Below are 25,067 nucleotides of genomic sequence, written 5' to 3'. Positions count from 1 at the left end.
AAGGAGTAGTCGCCAGAAAACAGGGTGGAAATAAGGCTTTGGAAAAGCCGGAATTTTCCAAATCGAGAAATGTTGAAGTAGTAACATGTTGAATTGAGAAATTGTATTATGGAATTCCTGGAATTTCAGGAAAACCTGGAATTTTTCCAGTTCGAAAAACAACTTTGTTTTTTTTTCCTGATTAAGAGGAATTTTTTGACGGTGGAACGGTTTAAATGCATTGAAAAATGTGGAAGGAGTAGTCGCCAGAAAACAGGGTGGAAATAAGGCTTTGGAAAAGCCTGGAATTTTTTTTCAACTTGGAAAAAGGGAAGTTTGAATTTCTAGAATGGTGGAATGTGTTAAAGGTGGAATGGCTTGAAGAATGTCCCATTCATTTCAATGGGAATTTCCCCCAAAATTGGGAATTTCGGGAAAAGCGGGAATTTTTTTTAATTTGTAAAAAACCTGAATGGTGTGAATGAGTTGAAATGGTTGGTGTTGAAATTTTCCAAATCGGTCGAGAAATGTTGAAGTAGTAACATGTTGAATTGAGAAATTGTATTATGGAATTCCTGGAATTTCAGGAAAACCTGGAATTTTTCCAGTTCGAAAAACAACTTAGTTTTTTTTCCTGATTAAGAGGAATTTTTTGACGGTAGAACGGTTTAAATGCATTGACAAATGTGGAAGGAGTAGTCGCCAGAAAACAGGGTGGAAATAAGGCTTTGGAAAAGCCAGAATTCTGGAAAATCCTGGAATTTTTTTTCAACTCGGAAAAAGGGAAGTTTGAATTTCCAGAATGGTGGAATGTGTTAAAGGTGGAATGGTTTGAAGAATGTCCCATTCATTTCAATGGGAATTTCCCCAAAATGTGTGAATTTCGGGAAAAGTGGGAATTTTTTTGAAAATTGTAAGAAACTCAAATGGTGTGAAGGAGTTGAAATGGTTGGTGTTAAAATTTTCCAAATCGGTCAAGAAATGTTGAAGTAGTAACATGTTGAATTAAGAAATTGTATTATGTAATTCCTAGAATTTCGAGAAAAACGGGAATTTTTTCAGTTCGAAAAACAACTTTGTTTTTTTTCCTGATTAAGAGGAATGTTTTGACAGTGGAACGGTTGAAACGCATTGAAAAATGTGGAAAGAGTAGTCGCCAGAAAAAAGGGTGGAAATAGGGCTATGGAAAAGCCCGAATTCTGGAGAATCCTGGAATTTTTCCAATTCGAAAAACAACTTTGTTTTTTTCTTGATTAAGAGGAATGTTTTGAATTCTGGAAAATCCTAGAATTTTTTTTCAACTTGGAAAAAGGGAAGTTTGAATTTCAAGAATGGTGGAATGTGTTAAAGGTGGAATGGTTTGAAGAATGTCCCATTTATTTCAATGGGAATTTCCCCCAAAATTGGGAATTTCGGGAAAAGCGGGAATTTTTTTTAATTTGTAAAAAACCTGAATGGTGTGAATGAGTTGAAATGGTTGGTGTTGAAATTTTCCAAATCGCTCGAGAAATGTTAAAAGTAGTAACATGTTGAATTGAGAAATTGTATTATGGAATTCCTAGAATTTTGGGGAAAAACTGGAATTTTTCCAGTTCGGGAAAAAACTTTGTTTTTTTTCCTGATTAAGAGGAATGTTTTGACGGTGGAACGGTTGAAACGCATTGAAAAATGTGGAAGGAGTAGTTGCCAGAAAAAAGGGTGGAAATAGGGCTTTGGAAAAGCCCGAATTCTGGAAAATCCTGGAATTTTTCCAATTCGAAAAACAACTTTGTTTTTTTTTCCTGATTAAGAGGAATGTTTTGACGGTGGAACGGTTGAAACGCATTGAAAAATGTGGAAGGAGTAGTTGCCAGAAAAAAGGGTGGAAATAAGGCTTTGGAAAAATCCAGGAATTTTTTTTCAACTCGGAAAACGAGAAGTTTGAATTTCCAGAATGGTGGAATGTGTTGAAGGTGAAATGGTTTGAATAGGTGGAAAAATGTGGAAATGGTGGAAGTCTGAAAAATGGCCAATTCATTTTGAAAGGGAAAAATGTCCCGGAAAACCTGGAATTCTGGGAAATCTGGGATTTTGGGGGGGAATTTGTCAAGGGAAAAAAGTTGAATAATAAATAAATGCATGTTGGTGTAGAAAACTATATGTGTGAGTGTTTTGGAGCATTCAAACAATGAAAATAACAAATTACTTATTTTTGACATTTTTATGACTGAAATCCTCATTGGGACCAAACTTGAGGTGAGCCCGAAAGGTAAAAAAAAAAATCCAAAACCTACTCACCACTTGCTTCTGCTTCAGAGGCTTCACGCAGTAGCTGCCGTCCATGTGCTGCCGAGCAAACAAGAGTGGCGTGTCATTACCAATTCCTTAAAGGTGTGTCACGTTACGCCATACCCATATACTGTAAGTGCCTTGGCCTTAAAGGGGACTCATGATGAATGTAGTCTTTTCTGACTTATAGATGGTGCAATGGTGGATAGTTTCTAGGGATAGGTACGATTCACACTTGAACCGATACGGTACCTTGGAATCGATACCGGTACTCAACGGTGACAATTTTCGGTACTTCTCTGATATTCATTATTTTATTCAAACCCAAAACCAGTGAATTTGGCATGTTGTATAAATGGTAAATAAAAACAAATCCTTTTCAACTTATATTCAATTGAATAGACTGCAAAGACAAGATACTTAACGTTCAAACTGGTTAAACTTTGTTATCTTTTGAAGAATATTAGCTCATTTGGATTGTAATGCCTGCAACATGTTTCAAAAAAGCTGGCACAAGTGGCAAAAAAGACTGAGAAAGTTGAAAGGAATGCTCATCAAACACTTATTTGGAACATCCCACAGGTGAACAGGCTAATTGGGAACAGGTGGGTGCCATGATTGGGTATAAAAGCAGCTTCCATGAAATGCTCAGTCATTCACCAACAAGGACGGGGCGAGGGTCACCACTTTGTCAACAAATGCCTGAGCAAATTGTCAGACAGTTTAAGAACAACATTTCTCAACCAGCTATTGCAAGGAATTTAGGGATTTCACCATCTACGGTCCGTAATATCATCAAAAGGTTCACAGAATATGGAGAAATCACTGCACGTAAGCGATGATATTACGGACCTTCGATCTCTCAGGCGGTACTGCATCAAAACTACTGCATCAAAACTACTACTCAGTGGCCTAGTGGTTAGAGTGTCCGCCCTGAGATCGGTAGGTTGTGAGTTCAAACCCCGGCCGAGTCATACCAAAGACTATAAAAATGGGACCCATTACCTCCCTGCTTGGCACTCAGCATCAAGGGTTGGAATTGGGGGTTAAATCACCAAAATGATTCCCGGGCGCGGCCACCGCTGCTGCCCACTGCTCCCCTCACCTCCCAGGGGGTGATCAAGGGTGATGGGTCAAATGCAGAGAATAATCTCGCCACACCTAGTGTGTGTGTGACAATCATTGGTACTTTAACTTTTAACTTTAAAAACCGACATCAGTGTGTAAAGGATATCACCACATGGGCTCAGGAACACTTCAGAAAACCACTGTCAGTAACTACAGTTGGTCGCTACATCTGTAAGTGCAAGTTAAAACACTACTATGCAAAGCCAAAGCCATTTATCAACAACACCCAGAAACGCCGCCGGCTTTGCTGGGCCCGAGCTCATCTAAGATGGACTGATGCAAAGTGGAAAAGTGCTCTGTGGTCTGACGAGTCCACATTTCAAATTGTTTTTGGAAACGGTGGACGTCGTGTCCTCCGGACCAAAGAGGAAAAGAACCATCCGGATTGTTATAGGCGCAAAGTTGAAAAGCCAGCATCTGTGATGGTATGGGGTTGTATTAGTGCCCAAAACATGGGCATGCGCCATTAATGCTGAAAGGTACATACAGGTTTCAGAGCAACATATGTTGCCATCCAAGAAACGTTATCATGGACGCCCCTGCTTATTTCAGCAAGACAGTGCCAAGCCACATTCTGCACGTGTTGCAACAGCGTGGCTTCGTAGTAAAAGAGTACGGGTACTAGACTGGCCCGCCTACAGTCCAGACCTGTCTCCCATTGAAAATGTGTGGCGCATTATGAAGCCTAAAATAGCACAACGGAGACCCCCGGACTGTTGAACAACTTAAGCTGTACATCAAGCAAGAATGGGAAAGAATTCCACCTGAAAAGCTTTAAAAATGTGTCTCCTCAGTTCCCAAACCTTTACTGAGTGTTGTTAAAAGGAAAGGCCATGTAACAGTGGTAAAAATGCGCCTGTGACCACTTTTTGCTGCCATTAAATTCTAAGTTAATGATTATTTGCAAAAAATAAACAAGTTTCTCAGTTGACAAGCCTGTAAATGTGTGTTAGTCATGTATGATGTCTTTTTGTTATTTTTTTTTGTGTGATGTGTAATGTCTAGTGTTTAAATGTACGGCAGTGACAATGAATTTCCCCAAGGGGACCAATAAATCTAATCTAATCTAATCTAATCTAATCTAATCTAATATCTTGTCTTTGCAGTCTATTCAATTGAATATAAGTTGAAGAAGATTTGCAAGGTGCCAACTTCACTGGTTTTGGGTTTTGTACATGCACCATCAAACCCCTGGTATGCATCTTTAGAGTCCTCGGCGGTGGCTTTACCTTCTCAAAGGTGGCCAGCAGTATGTGAGAGTGGCCCAGATGTTCTGTGGACACAGAAGAAGGTTGCTCAACAGCACGACAACCAAGGCATCCGTGCCATGGAGGAAACTCACCCTCACCCTCGTCCACCACAGCCTGCACCACCATGGGGAAAACCTCCTTGTCCATGTCGAACAGCAGCTGAGGAGGGCGGATCGGACAATATAAGTACAAAGTGGTGAAGGTTGGAGGAACGTATCACTCACCTCGTCGTCCGCCCACTCGCTGAGGTTGACGGTGTGCGACGGCAGGCAGAACTGCTGGCTGACGCCCCGCTTGAAGTGCACCGTCTCCGACTGCAGGGAGCCGTCCTGGGGCAGGTAACTACAGGAAGCGCGCAGAAAAGTCAACCAAGGCGCTCAAAGCGCTGCGAATCATGTCGGCAACAAAAAAAAAAAACGTACACCGGCACCCCGTTGTGAAACTCCTCCACGGCCTGGTAGTAGATGGTGATGGCCACCTGGGTGTCGGAGTCGAAGGTGAACTCTACGTTGTAGCAGGCCCTCTGCTTGCCCGCCACGTCGTCGCCGGGCAGCTTCAGGTCCTCGCTGCATCTAACCGAGGCGCAGACAGACAGGTCTGAAAGCTGTCGATTGATTTAAAACTAGGGGTGTCCCGATCCTTTTTTGAGCCAAGGCAGAGACGAAACAGAAACAAGGAAATCACAAGGTACATAGCACATTCCGTATTGTGCGTACTGGACCTGCTTTGCATGATATATGTGACCACTCCTTTTAGAGGCGGCCTCGGTGATGTTGACTATGGAACTCCTGAATAAATAGAGGGACGCAGGAGCTGAACCTTAGAGCGTAGGGCGAGACTGTGACTAAGTGTGCAGCTCCATGCGTCCTCCACATGAGCATACTTGCCAACCTTGAGACCTCCGATTTCGGGAGGTGGGGGGTGGGGGCGTGGTCGGGGCGGGGCGTGGTTGGGGGCGTGGTTAAGAGGGGAGGAGTATATTGACAGCTCGAATTCACCAAGTAAAGTATTTCATACATATATATATATATATATATATATATATATATATATATATATATATATATATATATATGTATGTGTGGGAAAAAAATCACAAGACTACTTCATCTCTACAGGCCTGTTTCATGAGGGGGTTCCCTCAATCATCAGGAGATTTTAATGGGAGCATTCACATACCATGGATTATATAGGGCACAGAGTGGGTGGGTACAGGCTGGCGTAGGGGCGTGGTGATTGGCTCATGTGTTACCTAGGAGGTGTTTCCGTCTGTGGCGGCATGCTGTTACAATTTCGCTGCGCTTGTTGAGGGATGACAGGTCTGGACGGTAAATAATAAACAGTTTCTCTTTCAAGCATAGGTTGCATCTTTTATTACCACTATTGTAAGGTGTGCTGGATGCAAGAATTTGCCATGTTATTGAATATTCAACATTATTGTCTTTGAGATCCCAAATGTGTTTGCTGAGTTCTGTGGTATTCCGCAGGTTTTGGTTCCTGCCGCAAGAAACCTGATTGCCCTCTCAACGGGGGGTGCTTACAAACATCAGTTGTTTACCAATCTAAGGTAACACGCAAGGACATTAACACATCCGACACATATGTAGGATTAACCAAGGGAGAGTTTAAAACCAGATGGAACAATCACAAGGCTTCTTTCAGGAACCAAAACCTGCGGGATACCACAGAACTCAGCAAACACATTTGGGACCTCAAAAACAATAATGTTGAATATTCAATAACATGGCAAATTCTTGTATCCAGCACACCTTACAATAGTGGTAATAAAAGATGCAACCTATGCTTGAAAGAGAAACTGTTTATTATATACCGTCCAGACCTGTCATCCCTCAACAAGCGCAGCGAAATTGTATCAGCATGCCGCCACAGACGGAAACACCTCCTAGGTAACACATGAGCCAATCACCACGCCCCTACGCCAGCCTGTACCCACCCACTCTGTGCCCTATATAAACCATGGTATGTGAATGCTCCCATTAAAATCTCCTGATGATTGAGGGAACCCCCTCATGAAACAGGCCTGTAGAGATGAAGTAGTCTTGTGATTTTTTTCCCACACATACATATATTGCGCTCTACTACGGTATCGAGCACTATTTTTTGGATAACCTTATTAAGATATATATATATATATATCTACATCCTGAAAATATGCAAACAAACTGTGTTTGGATAATTGACACCTCAAACTTGTATAAATAAATATTAAGGAATATAACATAACTTGGCTTCTGAGAGTTTCAAAATGTAATGAATAAAATGCTAAAGTTGTTGATAAACAAGCAATTATTTCAATAATTAAATATGGTAATTTTAAATGAATTATTATGATAATTTAAAATCAATTATTTCAAATATGTTTATTTTAATGTATAATTCTATGGCTGGATGTAATAAGGAGTCACGAAAAAATACAAATAAAAATACAATTAATTTTGATGTTTTTAGCAAAATATAGTAAAAATTTATTTAGTTTTTTTTTGGTTTTTTTAATTAATAAATATATTTATTTTTAGGTAAAATAAACATAATACTACAATTTATCTCTAGTCTGGATGATTTAGTTCTTGTCACCCTGTTGTCCTCCTGTTGTGAAAAAAGGCTGTCCTCACTCAGGTCCGCATGGAGCTGGAGGGGGCGTGGCTTCCAGCTCCGGCTGAAAATCGGGAGATTTTCGGGAGAATATTTGTCCCGGGAGGTTTTCGGGAGAGGCGCTGAATTTCGGGAGTCTCCCGGAAAAATCGGGAGGGTTGGCAAGTATGGTCATGAGCGAAATTGAACTCTGTCTCTGCATGGTTCCTTGCTTCTTGTCTGATCAATAGATGTCATCAGTGTTTGAACCAGCAGAAATCATTATAAAACTAAACACAGTTGACAGTAAAAAGTCCTTGACTACACTGCAAAAAGTCAGTGTTCAAAAACAAGAAAAAAAAAATACAAAAATTAAGGGTATTTTATTTCAACTAAGCAAAGTTTTCTGCCAATAGAACAAGACAATTTGGCTTGTCAAGACTTTCCAAAGCAAGTAAAATTAAAGCTGCAAGCAGCGATGGACGGGACCGACTTTGACGGCACATAAAATCCAAACCGGAGCAGTAATTAAAACTCTTTGGTCAACTTTTAATCAGAAGGGTTCATTCTCTCTCCTGTGCTAGTTTGAAGCCGACACGACAAACGCGCTCAGAGGAGATAATGTTTGAAAAAAGGTAAACCGTTTTTTTACAAAACTTTTGTTTTGAAGGGGGAATTGCAAACTTCCTGTAGATTTTTGCTGGGGGATGTCAATTTATGAAATGTAGGTCTACATAGAGGTTATTGTTTCATGTCTCTACAACACTCCTACTGGAAGTTACAGGCAGTTTTGTCTGAGTTTTCTTCCTCGGAGCAGTTGTGTCTGTGTTTTCTTCCTAGGGGGCGCTAGAGCGCAATATTGAGTTTTGGGGTTTGTTTTGTTTATTAGATCGCAATTTTTGCCAGTCCTGATGTGTGTGTCCAGTTTGGTGAGTTTTGCAGCATGTTAAGGGGGTCAAATTACACCTCAAAGATGCAAAAGTGACTGTTTTTACTAAACTTTTGTTTTGAAGGGGGAATCGACAACTTCCTGTTGATTTTTGCTGAAGGATGTCAATGTATGGAATCTAGGTCTAAGTGAGACCTACATAGAGGTTATTGTTTCATGTCTCTACGACATTCCTACTGGAAGTTACAGGCAGTTTTGTCTGAGTTTTCTTCCTCGGAGCAGTTGTGTCTGTGTTGTCTTCCTAGGGGACGCTAGAGCGCAATATTGAGTTTTGGGGTTTGTTTTGTTCATTAGATCGCAATTTTGGCCAGTCCTGATGTGTGTGTCCAGTTTGGTGAGTTTTGCAGCATGTTAAGGGGGTCAAATTACACCTCAAAGATGCAAAAGTGACTGTTTTTACTAAACTTTTGTTTTGAAGGGGGAATCGACAACTTCCTGTTGATTTTTGCTGAAGGATGTCAATGAATGAAATCTAGGTCTAAGTCAGACCTACATAGAGGTTTTTGTTTCATGTCTCTACGACATTCCTACTGGAAGTTACAGGCAGTTTTGTCTGAGTTTTCTTCCTCGGAGCAGTTGTGTCTGTGTTGTCTTCCTAGGGGGCGCGAGAGCGCAATATTGAGTTTTGGGGTTTGTTTTGTTTATTAGATCGCAATTTTTGCCAGTCCTGATGTGTGTGTCCAGTTTGGTGAGTTTTGCAGCATGTTAAGGGGGTCAAATTACACCTCAAAGATGCAAAAGTGACTGTTTTTACTAAACTTTTGTTTTGAAGGGGGAATCGACAACTTCTTGTTGATTTTTGCTGAAGGATGTCAATGTATGAAATCTAGGTCTAAGTCAGACCTACATAGAGGTTTTTGTTTCATGTCTCTACGACATTCCTACTGGGGGTTAGAGGCAGTTTTGTCCGTGTTTTCTTCCTAGAGCGCAATTTTGAGTTTTGGGGCTAGGTATTTTGATTAGATCACAATTTTCGCCAGTCCTGATGTGTGTGTCAAATTTGGTGAGTTTTGAAGCATGTTAAGGGGGTCAAATTACAGCTCAAAGAGGCGGCGGAATAATAATAATAAAATGCACGAAATACAATAGGGTCCTCTGTCCCAAAGGGACATTGCGGTCCCTAATTAGCTAACCTCAATGAACCCAAAAATACTTAAAGGGGAACATTATCACCAGACCTATGTAAGCGTCAATATATACCTTGATGTTGCAGAAAAAAGACCATATATTTTTTTAACCGATTTCCGAACTCTAAATGGGTGAATTTTGGCGAATTAATCGCCTTTCAAATATTCGCTCTCGGAGCGATGACGTCACAACGTGGCGTCACATCGGGAAGCAATCCGCCATTTTCTCAAACACCGAGTCAAATCAGCTCTGTTATTTTCCGTTTTTTTCGACTGTTTTCCGTACCTTGGAGACATCATGCCTCGTCGGTGTGTTGTCGGAGGGTGTAACAACACAAACAGGGACGGATTCAAGTTGCATCAGTGGCCAAAAGATGCGAAAGTTGGCAAGAAATTGGACGTTTGTTCCGCACACTTTACCGACGAAAGCTATGCTACGACAGAGATGGCAAGAATGTGTGGATATCCTGCGACACTCAAAGCAGATGCATTTCCAACCATAAAGTCAAAGAAATCTGCCGCCAGACCCCCATTGAATCTGTGAGCAATTCAGGGACAAAGGACCTCGGTAGCACGGCAAGCAATGGCGGCAGTTTGTTCCCGCAGACGAGCGAGCTAAACCTCCTATCGACCCTAGCTTCCCTGGCCTGCTGACATCAACTCCAAAACTGGACAGATCAGCTTTCAGGAAAAGAGCGCGGATGAGGGTATGTCTACAGAATATATTAATTGATGAAAATTGGGCTGTCTGCACTCTCAAAGTGCATGTTGTTGCCAAATGTATTTCATATGCTGTAAACCTAGTTCATAGTTGTTAGTTTCCTTTAATGCCAAACAAACACATACCAATCGTTGGTTAGAAGGCGATCGCCGAATTCGTCCTCGCTTTCTCCCGTGTCGCTGGCTGTCGTGTCGTTTTCGTCGGTTTCGCTTGCATACGGTTCAAACCAATATGGCTCAATAGCTTCAGTTTCTTCTTCAATTTCGTTTTCGCTACCTGCCTCCACACTACAACCATCCGTTTCAATACATGTGTAATCTGTTGAATCGCTTAAGCCGCTGAAATCCGAGTCTGAATCCGAGCTAATGTCGCTATAGCTTGCTGTTCTTTCCGCCATGTTTGTTTGTGTTGGCGTCACTATGTGACGTCACAGGAAAATGGACGGGTGTATATAACGATGGTTAAAATCAGGCACTTTGAAGCTTTTTTTAGGGATATTGCGTGATGGGTAAAATTTTGAAAAAATCTTTTTGCTCAATATGATGAAAAATATTCTTAAATGAAGTGCCATTATCTTGACATAATGATATGCGCTCGGCATTACATTTCTTGAAACCAGCAAACTTATACTAAAAACTAATGTATTGTTCTTAATGGAAAGGCAACAAGGCAACCGCTTGTTACTCTCGAAGTTTCCTAGGTGCTCAGGCAAATCATATTGTCTAAAAATGCATTTTTCCATCGATAACATGATATAATCGCGCCAAGTGCGTGCTCTTTCAGTCAATTAGTGCGCATATATACAGCCCGGCCCCCGGCCAAAATTTTTTTAATTGTAATTTTGAAGAATTCATCTGAATGTGCATGAACTATTTCTGTTCAAAATTGTTAGAAATGTCACATCTTAAATGTTTAAATATTAACTGTCAGTTTGCTGTACTGTGGCCAACTGTACTACTATACTATTTTATCGGCTTAAAGGGGAACATTATCACAATTTCAGAATGGTTAAAACCATTAAAAATCAGTTCCCAGTGGCTTATTATATTTTTCGAAGTTTTTTTCAAAATTTTACCAATCACGCAATATCCCTAAAAAAAGCTTCAAAGTGCCTGATTCGTTATAAACATCCGTCCATTTTCCTGTGACGTCACATAGTGATGCCAACACAAACAAACATGGCGGAAAGAACAGCAAGCTATAGCGACATTAGCTCGGATTCAGACTCGGATTTCAGCGGCTTAAGCGATTCAACAGATTACGCATGTATTGAAACGGATGGTTGTAGTGTGGAGGCAGGTAGCGAAAACGAAATTGAAGAAGAAACTGAAGCTATTGAGCCATATCGCATACCTGCCAACTTTTGAAATCAGAAAAACCTAGTAGCCAGGGTCCAGGGGCCGCAGGCCCCGGTAGGTCCAGGACAAAGTCCTGGTGGGGGGTTCAGGCTTCGCCCCCCGACGCAAAATGATTATTAGCATTCAGACAGGTTAAAATGTTGCTAAAACCATCACTTTTCTATCAGTCACAGTGACTTTTCAAAACAAAAATATTACAGCAAAAATCATATGGGTTGATTGACATGTTTATTCTGTAAGCTAACTTCAATAGTTTGAAATTATTTTGACAGTTAATGCCAGTTATCCTGTCAACCTTTCACAAGACTTCAATTTGTTAATTGAAAGTATAAACACTTTTTACAGTAAACAAATGGTAAAACAGTACTAAACAATTCCATTAAAAAAAAAAATTGGTGTCATTATTAACTTTCTGTCCAAGCTTGTAAAATCTACTGCCTTGTTCAATTGTAAAAAAAATTCTGTGCCTAAAATTCACATTTCTATCACAATTATCATACTGTAAACATGGTAAGCTAACTTCATTCAAATTAATAGTCCTGTCAATAGCATGGAATTACAATTCAAATGTAGTTTTTTTGTAAGCCTTTCAAAAGAATTCAAAATATGAAAAATTAATGAAAATTAATTTAAGCCATCAGACACTTGAAAAGTGGCACATCACATCTCTAATGTAATCATTTCAACTTTTCAACAGAAATAGCACTGCAAAAATATTAAGGACATACTTCTGTATTTTGGTAGTTATGCTGTCAACATTTAACAAGATTTCTTCAACTTGGACTTGAAAGCATAAATAGTATAAACACTTTTAACAGTATAACAGTACTAAACAATTCCAATAGATAACATTGGTGTCATTACCTTTTTGTGGCTAAAATCCGAAAAACGTTGAAAGTTTTCCACTTGTATCGCTAGCAACGGCATTAGACTTGTGTTTTTTTGTCCCAACGTGGTCTTTTACATGCTAATTATCCGTGTCCGATCGAAAAATCTTGTCTGCACAAGGTGCAATTCGCGTAGTTTTCACCCTTTTTGGAACGGATAATTATTCCCGGATAGGCTTTTGAATATTCTTCACGGAATGACTGCAGTTTTCTTTTCGGTTTAAGACTCGTTTGCGATTTTTCTCCGGCTGATTCCATGATCGTTCGCTCGTTTGGAAACAATGGCAACAGGTGCCTCGTGCTTGGCAGCTGTGCTATAAATAGCCTCGCGGAATGGCTCGATAGGAAGTTACACGAAGCAGTGTCGATTGTCATTGTTGTTACGCGATTTCGTGAATAAAACTTAAAAAAAATATATTTTTTTTAATTAATGAAAAACCGTATTTTTTATCACTGCAACCGTAACCCGGAATAGGTTGATGAAAACCGTACTAATTACGGGAAAACCGGAGTAGTTGGCAGGTATGATATCGGTTTGAACCGTATGCAAGCGAAACCGACGAAAACGACACGACAGCCAGCGACACGGGAGAAAGCGAGGACGAATTCGGCGATCGCCTTCTAACCAACGATTGGTATGTGTTTGTTTGGCATTAAAGGAAACTAACAACTATGAACTAGGTTTACAGCATATGAAATACATTTGGCAACAACATGCACTTTGAGAGTGCAGACAGCCCAATTTTCATCAATTAATATATTCTGTAGACATACTCTCATCCGCTCTCTTTTCCTGAAAGCTAATCTGTCCAGTTTTGGAGTTGATGTCAGCAGGCCAGGGAAGCTAGGGTCGATAGGGGGTTTAGCTCGCTCGTCTGCGGGAACAAACTGCCGCCATTGCTTGCCGTGCTACCGAGGTCCTTTGTCCCTGAATTGCTCACACACTTCGGCAGATTCAATGGGGGTCTGGCGGCAGATTTCTTTGACTTTATCGTTGGAAATGCATCTGCTTTGAGTGTCGCAGGATATCCACACATTCTTGCCATCTCTGTCGTAGCATAGCTTTCGTCGGTAAAGTGTGCGGAACAAACGTCCAATTTCTTGCCACTTTCGCATCTTTGGGCCACTGGTGCGACTTGAATCCGTCCCTGTTCGTGTTGTTACACCCTCCGACAACACACCGACGAGGCATGATGTCTCCAAGGTACGGAAAACAGTCGAAAAAACGGAAAATAACAGAGCTGATTTGACTCGGTGTTTGAGAAAATGGCGGATTGCTTCCCGATGTGACGCCACGTTGTGACGTCATCGCTCCGAGAGCGAATATTAGAAAGGCGTTTAATTCGCCAAAATTCTCCCATTTAGAGTTCGGAAATCGGTTAAAAAAAATATATGGTCTTTTTTCTGCAACATCAAGGTATATATTGACGCTTACATAGGTCTGGTGATAATGTTCCCCTTTAATATCGGCCAATACTCGAGGCTCCAATCTCGGTATTGTATCGGAAGTGAAAAAGTCGGGACACCCCTATGGTAAACCCCACATGGGGGCCGCTTGCTTGAAGTCAGCAGTTTGGCCAGGAGGAGTTGTGTTGCAGCAGGCTGAGTGAGCGTACCGTACAAGCCGCAGTGTGTCCTTGCGGATGTTTATAAGGCTTCGTAACGTCTTCACTGGTTCCTGAGGTGGAGGCGCCGCATATGGGAACTGAAAGAAGGAGAAGGAAGGGGGGGAGAGACAGGAATTTGAAGTCAAATACACACTTTGGAACTACGAGGAGTGGCCGCAACATTCCTCTCGTCAGCGCTGGGAATTGAAGCTTAAAATATGACAGACGAGCGCTCCCGGTTTCTCCGTTGCGCAGCACCGGTGTGGCCGTGCTGATGCAGCGTAAAAAATACAACATCTGCTGTCTTTTCTTGACGTCAGCCTTTGATGAGTCTCTGAAGTATGGGCAGCAGGTGTGTCCTCACTTTTTTCCATCATGCAGGATAGAGTTTTATTGTATCTCTCAGTGGAAAAAAGTCTGGAAACACCTGGTGGAGGTCACCCTATCCATGCGATGCTATTTTTTTCATTGCCTTTTTTGATCTCTTTGGCTTTGCGGCCTCGAATTTTAGCTTTTTTAATGTCAAGGCAAGTGTTGCCTTAAAGAAGGGCTCATATTTTAGGGCACCAAGGCAAACATTATTTTCTTTCGAGGCAGGGGCTCCAAAGCATGCATTTATATATATATATATATATATATATATATATATATATATATATATATATATATATATATATATATATATATATACATATATATATACCGTATTTTCCGCACTATAAGGCGCACCGGATTATTAGCCGCACCTTCAATGAATGGCATATTTCATAACTTTGTCCACCAATAAGCCGCCCCGGACTATAAGCCGCACCTATGCTGCGCTAAAGGGAATGTCAAAAAAACAGTCAGATAGGTCGGTCAAACTTTAATAATATATTAAAAACCAGCGTTCTAACAACTCTGTTCACTCCCAAAATGTACGCAAATGTGCAATCACAAACATAGTAAAATTCAAAATAGTGCAGAGCAATAGCAACATAATGTTGCTCGAACGTTAATGTCACAACACACAAAATAAACATAGCGCTCACTTTCTGAAGTTATTCTTCATTCGTAAATCCTTCGTCTTCGGTGTCCGAAGTGAAAAGTTGGGCAAATTTACGATCCACTGGCAGATGTTGGCGTCGTCTGGCGCTGCCTCCTCGTCTTAGTGAAGGTGTGTTCGCCTTCTGTCCTCCACTGTTCCCACGCAGTTAGCAGTCTAGCTTCGAATGCCCTGTTGACACCAATATCTAGCGGCTGGAGGTCTTTTGTCAATCCACCCGGAATGACGGCGAGTATTGAATTAAGCGCGTAAGCGTGTCTCTCAATGTGCTGTTATGAGCTAGCAAATATAACAACTACACTACCCAGCATGCAACGATAGTTACGAGCATGCGCGGTAGCCCTGAGAAGCGTTGTATGCTGGCAGTTAGCACGCTGTGAGTAAACGTTGAGAACTCAGTTAACACGCCTCGTCTGCATTATTTATAATTAGACAGACAACACACTTAATAGGAGCCATTTTGGGGTCTTTACATAAACACACAAATGGAAATGAAACGTCACATATCCCAGCATGCACCGCGCGCTTCTTCTACGGGGAAAAAAGATGGCGGCTGTTTACCGTAGTTGCGAGACCTAAACTTTATGAAAATGAATCTTAATATTTATCCATATATAAAGCGCACCGGGTTATAAGGCGCACTGTCAGCTTTTGAGAAAATTTGTGGTTTTTAGGTGCGCCTTATAGTGCGGAAAATACGGTATATATATACATATATATATATATATATATATATATATATATATATATATATATATATATATATATATATATATATATATATATATATATATATATATATGCATGCATGCTTTGGAGCCCCTGCCTCGAAAGAAAATAATGTTTATAGAATCTTAATTATTACTTCGGCTATAATTGGCAGCCCTAGATCTTATACATGAACACTATTTTTATCTATATGGACAAAAGAAACAAAAACAAAAACAAAAAAAAACAATATATATATATATATATATATATATATATATATATGTATATATATATATATATATACTGTATATGTATATATATATATATATATACTGTATATGTATATATATACATATGTTTATATATATATATTTTTATATATATATATATATATATATATATATATATATATATATATATATATATATATACATATATATATATATATTATTATTATTACTTCAGCCATAATTGCCAGCCCTAGATCTTATACATGTACACTATTTTTATCTATATGGACAAAATATATATATATATATATATATATATATATATATATATATATATATATATATATATATATATATATATATATATATATATATATATATATACATAAAAAGGTTTTTAACATATAGATAAAAATAGTGTTCATGTATAAGATCCAGGAATGCCAATTATGGCCAAAGTAATAAAAAATTATAATATATAAGTATATATATATATATATATATATATATATATATATATATATATATATATATATATATATATATATATATATATATATAATTTTAATTTTTTAATTTTTTATTATTATTACTTCAGCCATAATTGCCAGCCCTAGATCTTATACATGTACACTGTTTTTATCTATATGGCCCAAAAAAAAAAAAAAATATATATATATATATATATATATATATATATATATATATATATATATATATATATATATATATATATATTTTTTTTTTTTTTTTTTTTTTTTTTAACATATAGATAAAAATAGTGTTCATGTATAAGATCCAGGGTTACCAATTATGGCCAAAGTAATAAAAAATATATATATATAAGTATATATATATATATATATATATATATGTATATATATATATATATATATATATATATATATATATATATATATATATATATATATATATATATATATATATATATACACATATACACACTTTTATTATTTTTATTTTTTTATTACTTTGGCCATAATTGGCAACCCTAGATCTTATACATGAACACTATTTTTATCTATATGTTAAAAAAATAAAAATTATATATATATGTATGTATATATATATATATATATATATATATATATATATATATATATATATATATATATATATATATATATATTTTTTTTTTTTTTTTTTTTTTTTTTTTCTTTGTCCATGTAGATAAAAATAGTGTTCATGTATAAGATCGAGGGCTGCCAATTATGGCCGAAGTAATAGTTAAGATTAATTGTCAATATTGAAATCATGATTACTGATTGTTGGGTAAAACAGTGTTGGGGTGTGAACGTAATACCATCATGTCATTTGTAATGTCTAATAACAAGACTAAAAATAAACGCTATCCATATAACTAAAAACAAATGTTATTCTTCTAAATTCTTTAATAACATCAACTTGTCATTGTCACTACATTATCCCCTTATCTCTATTTTTACATTTTCATAGTGGAAGGTATTAACTATACACAATAAAACATTAACAAAATGCTGTGTCACATGAATGGTTTTTGAAGTATTACCTTTGTGACATATAAAAAACACAAGTAATGTAAAAAACATGGCGTTTACTTTTTGAAATCAAAATAAAACACAAAGCAGTTTGGCTAATGAAGATAAAGTCTAATAAACAAGCTTTGTTCTTCTCCAACGCCTCCTTGTGGTTCAGTACAACGGTTCGGCTAACAAAAAAAAGCCCAGGAGTGACACCTCTCACATCGAATACACAATCTTCACGGCCTGCGTTCGATTCGATGAGATGACAAATACGACAAATATTTAGTGTAGATGTTATTTGAACACTGATACAGTTAGCAGTTAAATAAAAGACAAGTGAACATACCAGTAAACAAACTAAATACTTCATAAACAAGTTGTGACCACGTTCACGACACATCGCCTGCTCCATGTTTCCTCACCTCATTACCTCTCTGTCACAACAGCTGAAGGACGCTGTATTGAGAAAATAAAAGCAACATCAAATAGTTTTCTCCTTCGCTGCATACTTTTAGTGTAGGGACAAGTGCGTCTGTCTTCAATATTGTCCACACCTCTCTCCATCTAACAGCAGTGCACTCTTAAACGCACGCCGAGAAGCGAGGGAAAAATTAGGTTAAACCAAGTTATTGGATCGGTTTACTTCGTGTAGCTTGTCCGCCATGATTATCAAGCCAAACGACGATAGTGCGAATGCGCCTGACTTTGTGTTGCCTAAAATGCATTAATAAATGACGGTTTTTCAGTACTAAAAATTTCTTATTTATGGGCTTTCTGCATTTAATAAGAGATGAACTAGTCAACGAAACCCCAACATATCTATAATGTTAGAAAGGTCTTGGTGGTGGCTACCGCGCTATTTTATTTTTGGAATATTTTGTGTTACCACGGCGACACTATTAGGAGAAAAGCCCCTTAATGGCCCCTTTGATTAAGTACTCCACCTTTATAATGGGCTTTATGCTAGCTTTTTTGGCAAATTTTATTTGTTCAAACTTAAAAAAAACATGGCTTTTGATGGAATCTTAGAAGTATGATAACTTATCCTATATGAGCTGGCTAACATTAGCATGCTAACGTTTTGTGCTAGCCTTTTAACTATTTTTGTTTTCCGTTTAAACCTAAAAATCATGACTTCTAAAAAATTGCCACCATCTTAGAAGTATGCTCACTTTGCTAATGTTAGCATTAACATGCTAACATTTTATGCGAGCATTTTATCTAATTTTATTTGTTTACACTTAAATAGCATACTTGACATTCTCTTAGAAGTATGATAACTTATTTCATGTTAGCATACTAACCTTTTATGCTAGCATTTTAGCTATTTTTTTACGTTTAAACCTAAACATCATGACTTTTAAAACATTGCCGCCAACTTAGAAGTACGCTAACTTTTCTGATGTTATGTTAACATCAGCACGCTAACGTTTCATCTTGGCATTTTTAAGTAATTTTCATCACCAATGTTTTATGTTAGCATTTTATCTATTTGTATTCTTTTAAACCTAAATATCATGGCTTTTGACCCTTCACACCATCTTACGAATAAAATAACTTATCTTATGTTAGCATGCTAATGTTTTATGATAGAATTTTAGCTAATTTTATTTGTTTAAACCTAAAAAACATGCCTTTTTTTAAATTTCCGCCATCCTGGAAGTATTCTAACTTCACTAATGTAAACGTTAACATGCTAATGTTTTATGCTAGCATTTTATCTAATTTTATTTGTTTACACTTAAATAGCATACTTGACATTCTCTTAGAAGTATGATAACTTATTTTATGTTAGCATACTAACCTTTTAGCTATTTTTTTACGTTTAAACCTAAACATCATGACTTTTAAAACATTGCCGCCAACTTAGAAGTACGCTAACTTTTCTGATGTTATGTTAACATCAGCACGCTAACGTTTCATCTTGGCATTTTTAAGTAATTTTCATCACCAATGTTTTATGTTAGCATTTTATCTATTTGTATTCTTTTAAACCTAAATATCATGGTTTTTGACCCTTCACACCATCTTAGGAGTAAAATAACTTATCTTATGTTAGCATGCTAATGTTTTATGATAGCATTTTAGCTAATTTTATTCGTTTGAACCTAAAAAACATGCCTTTTTAAAAATTTCCGCCATCCTGGAAGTATTCTAACTTCACTAATGTAAACGTTAACATGCTAATGTTTTATGCTAGCATTTTATCTAATTTTATTTGTTTACACTTAAATAGCATACTTGACATTCTCTTAGAAGTATGATAACTTATTTTATGTTAGCATACTAACCTTTTAGCTATTTTTTTACGTTTAAACCTAAACATCATGACTTTTAAAACATTGCCGCCAACTTAGAAGTACGCTAACTTTTCTGATGTTATGTTAACATCAGCACGCTAACGTTTCATCTTGGCATTTTTAAGTAATTTTCATCACCAACGTTTTATGTTAGCATTTTATCTATTTGTATTCTTTTAAACCTAAATATCATGGCTTTTGACCCTTCACACCATCTTAGGAGTAAAATAACTCATCTTATGTTAGCATGCTAATGTTTTATGATAGCATTTTAGCTCATTTTATTCGTTTAAACCTAAAAAACATGCCTTTTTAAAAATGTCCGCCATCCTGGAAGTATTCTAACTTCACTAATGTTAACGTTAACATGCTAATGTTTTATGCTAGCATTTTATCTAATTTTATTTGTTTACACTTAAATAGCATACTTGACATTCTCTTAGAAGTATTATAACTTATTTTATGTTAGCATACTAACCTTTTAGCTTTTTTTTTACGTTTAAACCTAAACATCATGACTTTTAAAACATTGCCGCCAACTTAGAAGTACGCTAACTTTTCTGATGTTATGTTAACATCAGCACGCTAACGTTTCATCTTGGCATTTTTAAGTAATTTTCATCACCAACGTTTTATGTTAGCATTTTATCTATTTGTATTCTTTTAAACCTAAATATCATGGCTTTTGACCCTTCACACCATCTTAGGAGTAAAATAACTCATCTTATGTTAGCATGCTAATGTTTTATGATAGCATTTTAGCTCATTTTATTCGTTTAAACCTAAAAAACATGCCTTTTTAAAAATGTCCGCCATCCTGGAAGTATTCTAACTTCACTAATGTTAACGTTAACATGCTAATGTTTTATGCTAGCATTTTATCTAATTGCATTTGTTTACACTTAAATAGCATACTTGACATTCTCTTAGAAGTATTATAACTTATTTTATGTTAGCATACTAACCTTTTAGCTTTTTTTTTACGTTTAAACCTAAACATCATGACTTTTAAAACATTGCCGCCAACTTAGAAGTACGCTAACTTTTCTGATGTTATGTTAACATCAGCACGCTAACGTTTCATCTTGGCATGTTTAAGTAATTTTCATCACCAATGTTTTATGTTAGCATTTTATCTATTTGTATTCTTTTAAACCTAAATATCATGGCTTTTGACCCTTCACACCATCTTAGGAGTAAAATAACTTATCTTATGTTAGCATGCTAATGTTTTATGATAGCATTCTAGCTAATTTTATTCGTTTAAACCTAAAAAACATGCCTTTTTAAAAATGTCCGCCATCCTGGAAGTATTCTAACTTCACTAATGTTAACGTTAACATGCTAATGTTTCATGCTAGCATTTTATCTAATTTTATTTGTTTACACTTAAATAGCATACTTGACATTCTCTTAGAAGTATGATAACTTATTTTATGTTAGCATGCTAACCTTTTATGCTAGCATTTTAGCTATTTTTTTACGTTTAAACCTAAACATCATGACTTTCAAAACATTGCCGCCAACTTAGAAGTACGCTAACTTTTCTGATCTTATGTTAACATCAGCACGCTAACGTTTCATCTTGGCATTTTTAAGTAATTTTCATCACCAATGTTTTATGTTAGCATTTTATCGATTTGTATTCTTTTAACCCTAAATATCATGGCTTTTGACCCTTCACACCATCTTAGGGGTAAAATAACTTATTTTATGTTAGCATGCTAATGTTTTATGATAGCATTTTAACTAATTTTATTCGTTTAAACCTAAAAAACATGCCTTTTTAAAAATGTCCGCCATCCTGGAAGCATTCTAACTTCACTAATGTAAACGTTAACATGCTAATGTTTTATGCTAGCATTTTATCTAATTTTATTTGTTTACACTTAAATAGCATACTTGACATTCTCTTAGAAGTATGATAACTTATTTTATGTTAGCATGCTAACCTTTTATGCTAGCATTTTAGCTATTTTTTTTACGTTTAAACCTAAACATCATGACTTTTAAAACATTGCCGCCAACTTAGAAGTACGCTAACTTTTCTGATGTTATGTTAACATCAGCACGCTAACGTTTCATCTTGGCATTTTTAAGTAATTTTCATCACCAATGTTTTATGTTAGCAATTTATCTATTTGTATTCTTTTAAACCTAAATATCATGGTTTTTGACCCTTCACACCATCTTAGGAGTAAAATAACTTATCTTATGTTAGCATGCTAATGTTTTATGATAGCATTTTAGCTAATTTTATTTCTTTTAAACCTAAAAAACATGCCTTTTTAAAAATGTCCGCCATCCTGGAAGTATTCTAACTTCACTAATGTTAACGTTAACATGCTAATGTTTTATGCTAGCATTTTATCTAATTGTATTCATTTAAAATAATTGATTTTGATATTTCCATCTTAGAAGTATGCAAACTTTTCCTATTTTATAATGCTAACAATAGCACGTTAACGTTTCATGCTGGCAATTTAGCTCATTTTGACCATTTAAACCTAAAATTCATGGACTTTGGGACCTGGCACCATCTTGCGAGTATGTGAAGTGTTCTTATTACAACAAGCTGACGTTTGCATACTAACGTTTGTGCTAATTTATTTAAGCTTCAATCACAGCACAGATAGCAGTCCCATTCAAATTTCAATGAGATTTTTCTAGAACTATTTGCAGTTCAATAGAAAACAAGCTACGGCCCGCGAATGGCCGATCTTTACCCTGCTTTACCATCAAACATTCTGTGCTTAAATCGCTGACCTTGGATCAGGATTGTTTTTCTCTTCTGTTCCATTCAAAGGCAGAAGCTGCTTACTATGCTGGGTTTGTTTTTATGGAGTGAAACATGCAGGATGAGGTGGGATAAGGCCACGCTACAAGTTGGTGTGTTTACCAGGCTATGAGGGTCAGTAGCGTTATTACACATGCGATGTTCAGCGGGAGTCACGCCTTTAAAGCACACAAACACGGCGACGCTGAAAAGAGCCTTTCATTTCGACAACAGTCGAGGTCTATATTAGAAAGGTCCCCGGGGCCGTTCACGCCTCAAGACTAATTTCCCTCAGAAAAAAAACAAGTAAGTAGCATACAGAGGGCGACTCAGATACACATTGACTTCCACAAATCCAGAGGTTATAGCAAGTAGGGGGTAGAGATCTTTAAATCAGGCCTGGGGGTCTGTTTGCGGCCGTTGTTATTGAACCATTCTAACAATGCAAACAATAAACACGATAACTAAAACAACAGTAAAAACCAGTGACGTGCAGTCACTAGAGGCAGGTGAGGCCCATCATGGAAAGACAAATTGTAAATTGTTATATGTATCCAGTGATTATACTATAAAGTTATTTTCCATTTAACTTCAGCAGTTTTAGATTATTTTTATTCAAAATCGCTGAATTTTCACATTTGCCGTTCAAATACTGAGAAGAGACGGTGCGGTGAACAGCAGCCAGTCGAGGCACGTCACTCAGTGCCTCACCATGGATTGCGCAATGACTCGGCTAACTGCTGGCCTGCTGTGCAGTGAGACCGTATTGCTATATGAATTATATTATACATTTCCATAGTTTAGTTAGCTGAGGTATATATTGTACAGTGTATTTTGTCAACAACTGTATGTGTGTAACGTATTTCTTGTGCTGAGCGATCATAAAACGGCTGCAAAAGACGCACTGGCTGAGGCTCGCAGTAATCCCGCCTCCTGCACCCCCGCCGTAGAATTGTTATATCAACTAAAGCCCACACTTAAACTTTCCACGTGCAAGATTGAATCTATTTAAAAAAGTTATTTCATAAAAAGCCAAAAAGTGAAAAAACAATAATGTTCGTGTTAGAGGAGTTGTGAATGACTGCAGGGCCACAACATTAGGTACACCTGCAGACTGCAGGTGTACCTAATTCACAACTCCTCCAACACGAACATTATTGTTTTTGCACTTTTTGGCTTCTTATTAAATAACTTTTGTAACCTATTTTCATGGGCTTTCCTCTTTGTGATGTTAAGTTCCTGTTATGCGCTGTTATACAGTATATGCCTTGAGCTCTTATTTTGAAGGCGCTAAGAGCGGAAGTGATGAAACAGTGGAGCGGAGGTTTTTGAAAGAAGGCAAATAAAGTGGTCCTCGTGTAAACTGGAGCCTCCGTGTTTGTTATTTTGTAGTTTCATACAGTATAGGCGACATTTATAAACCCTCGGTTACACTTTTTTAAATAGATTCAATCTTGCACGTGGAAAGTTGAAGTGAGGGCTTTAGTTGATATAACACTCCCGTCAGGGGTGCATTAATCCAGCACAACAGCGGCGCATGGACTTCATTTATAAGTAAAGGTAAGACCATAATAACGCTTTTTTTATTAAATGTGCTTTTTTGTGTGCTACAGTTTGTATGTGTAAAGTTAAAGTTAAGTTAAAGTACCAATGATTGTCACACACACACTAGGTGTGGTGAAATTTGTCCTCTGCATTTGACCCATCCCCTTGATCACCCCCTGGGAGGTGAGGGGAGCAGTGGGCAGCAACGGTGCCGCGCCCGGGAATAATTTTTGGTGATTTAACCCCCAATTCCAAGCCTTGATGCTGAGTGCCAAGCAGGGAAGAATGCTGGTATGAGCTTTTAAACATAACCCGTTAACTGCTGCCAATCAAATGGTGAATAAGATACTCTTTAGGGTTCATATGTTTGTAAATCTGACTGTGATGAAGTCAGTGCCTCACCAGCCATCAACCTCACCGCACGTCACTGGAAAAAACACTTGCTACAAGAAACAATGTAAAATATTGATACTAACCTCAGTTCGGAAAGGCTACCGAAGTCAGTGTTGCAAAATAGTTGTATTTGTAAATTGAGACAACGTTAGATCCATGTTGTTGGTTAGGAAATGACCGAATTTCAATGGTCAAATCAACGTCACAACCTGACATTGAATAAACGTTGTGTTGTAGGATATCAGTTGGGAATATCCAACATTCAATGGTCAAATCAACGTCAGAAACCAACTAAACGTCGTCAAAAAACACGTTGTTTCCACGTTGTATTTGTGTTGTAGGATATCAGTTGGGAAATGCATAGTAGAGTTTTAACTTGCACTTACAGAAGTAGCGACCGACTGTAGTTCCTGACAGTGCTTTTCCGAAGTGTTCCTGAGCCCATGTGGTGATATCCTTTACACACTGATGTCACTTTTTGATGCAGTACCGCCTGAGGGATCGAAGGTCACGGGCATTGCCGCTTACGTGCAGTGATTTCTCCACATCTCCAGACTTTTTGACGATATTACGGACCGTAGATGATGAAATCCCTAAATTCCTTGCAATAGCTGGTTGAGAAATGTTGTTCTTAAACTGTTGGACAATTTGCTCACGCATTTGTTGACAAAGTGGTGA

General features: G+C 37.4%; 1 protein-coding gene across 4 annotated transcripts in view; it reads right to left on the bottom strand.

The window, feature by feature from the left end:
- The window catches only part of rnf157 (ring finger protein 157), a 104,231-nt gene that overhangs the window by 55,832 nt on the left and 23,332 nt on the right, over window positions 1-25,067 (bottom strand). For 3 of the 4 annotated variants that reach the window (XM_061931713.2, XM_061931715.2, XM_061931717.2), the window contains exons 3-7: window positions 13,876-13,964; window positions 5,048-5,197; window positions 4,850-4,967; window positions 4,605-4,784; window positions 2,257-2,304 (exon numbers count right to left, since the gene is read on the bottom strand). In XM_061931713.2, the coding sequence (XP_061787697.1) occupies window positions 2,257-2,304; window positions 4,605-4,784; window positions 4,850-4,967; window positions 5,048-5,197; window positions 13,876-13,964 (585 nt within the window). The remainder of the gene's footprint in view (window positions 1-2,256; window positions 2,305-4,604; window positions 4,785-4,849; window positions 4,968-5,047; window positions 5,198-13,875; window positions 13,965-25,067) is intronic. The other variant, XM_061931714.2, reaches the window with a different exon arrangement.

The sequence above is a fragment of the Nerophis lumbriciformis genome, linkage group LG39 (genome assembly GCF_033978685.3).
Source record: "Nerophis lumbriciformis linkage group LG39, RoL_Nlum_v2.1, whole genome shotgun sequence".
Taxonomy (NCBI): Eukaryota; Metazoa; Chordata; class Actinopteri; order Syngnathiformes; family Syngnathidae; genus Nerophis; species Nerophis lumbriciformis.
Note: the sequence above shows the minus strand (reverse complement) of the source record. Positions and strands in the feature narration are given on the sequence as shown.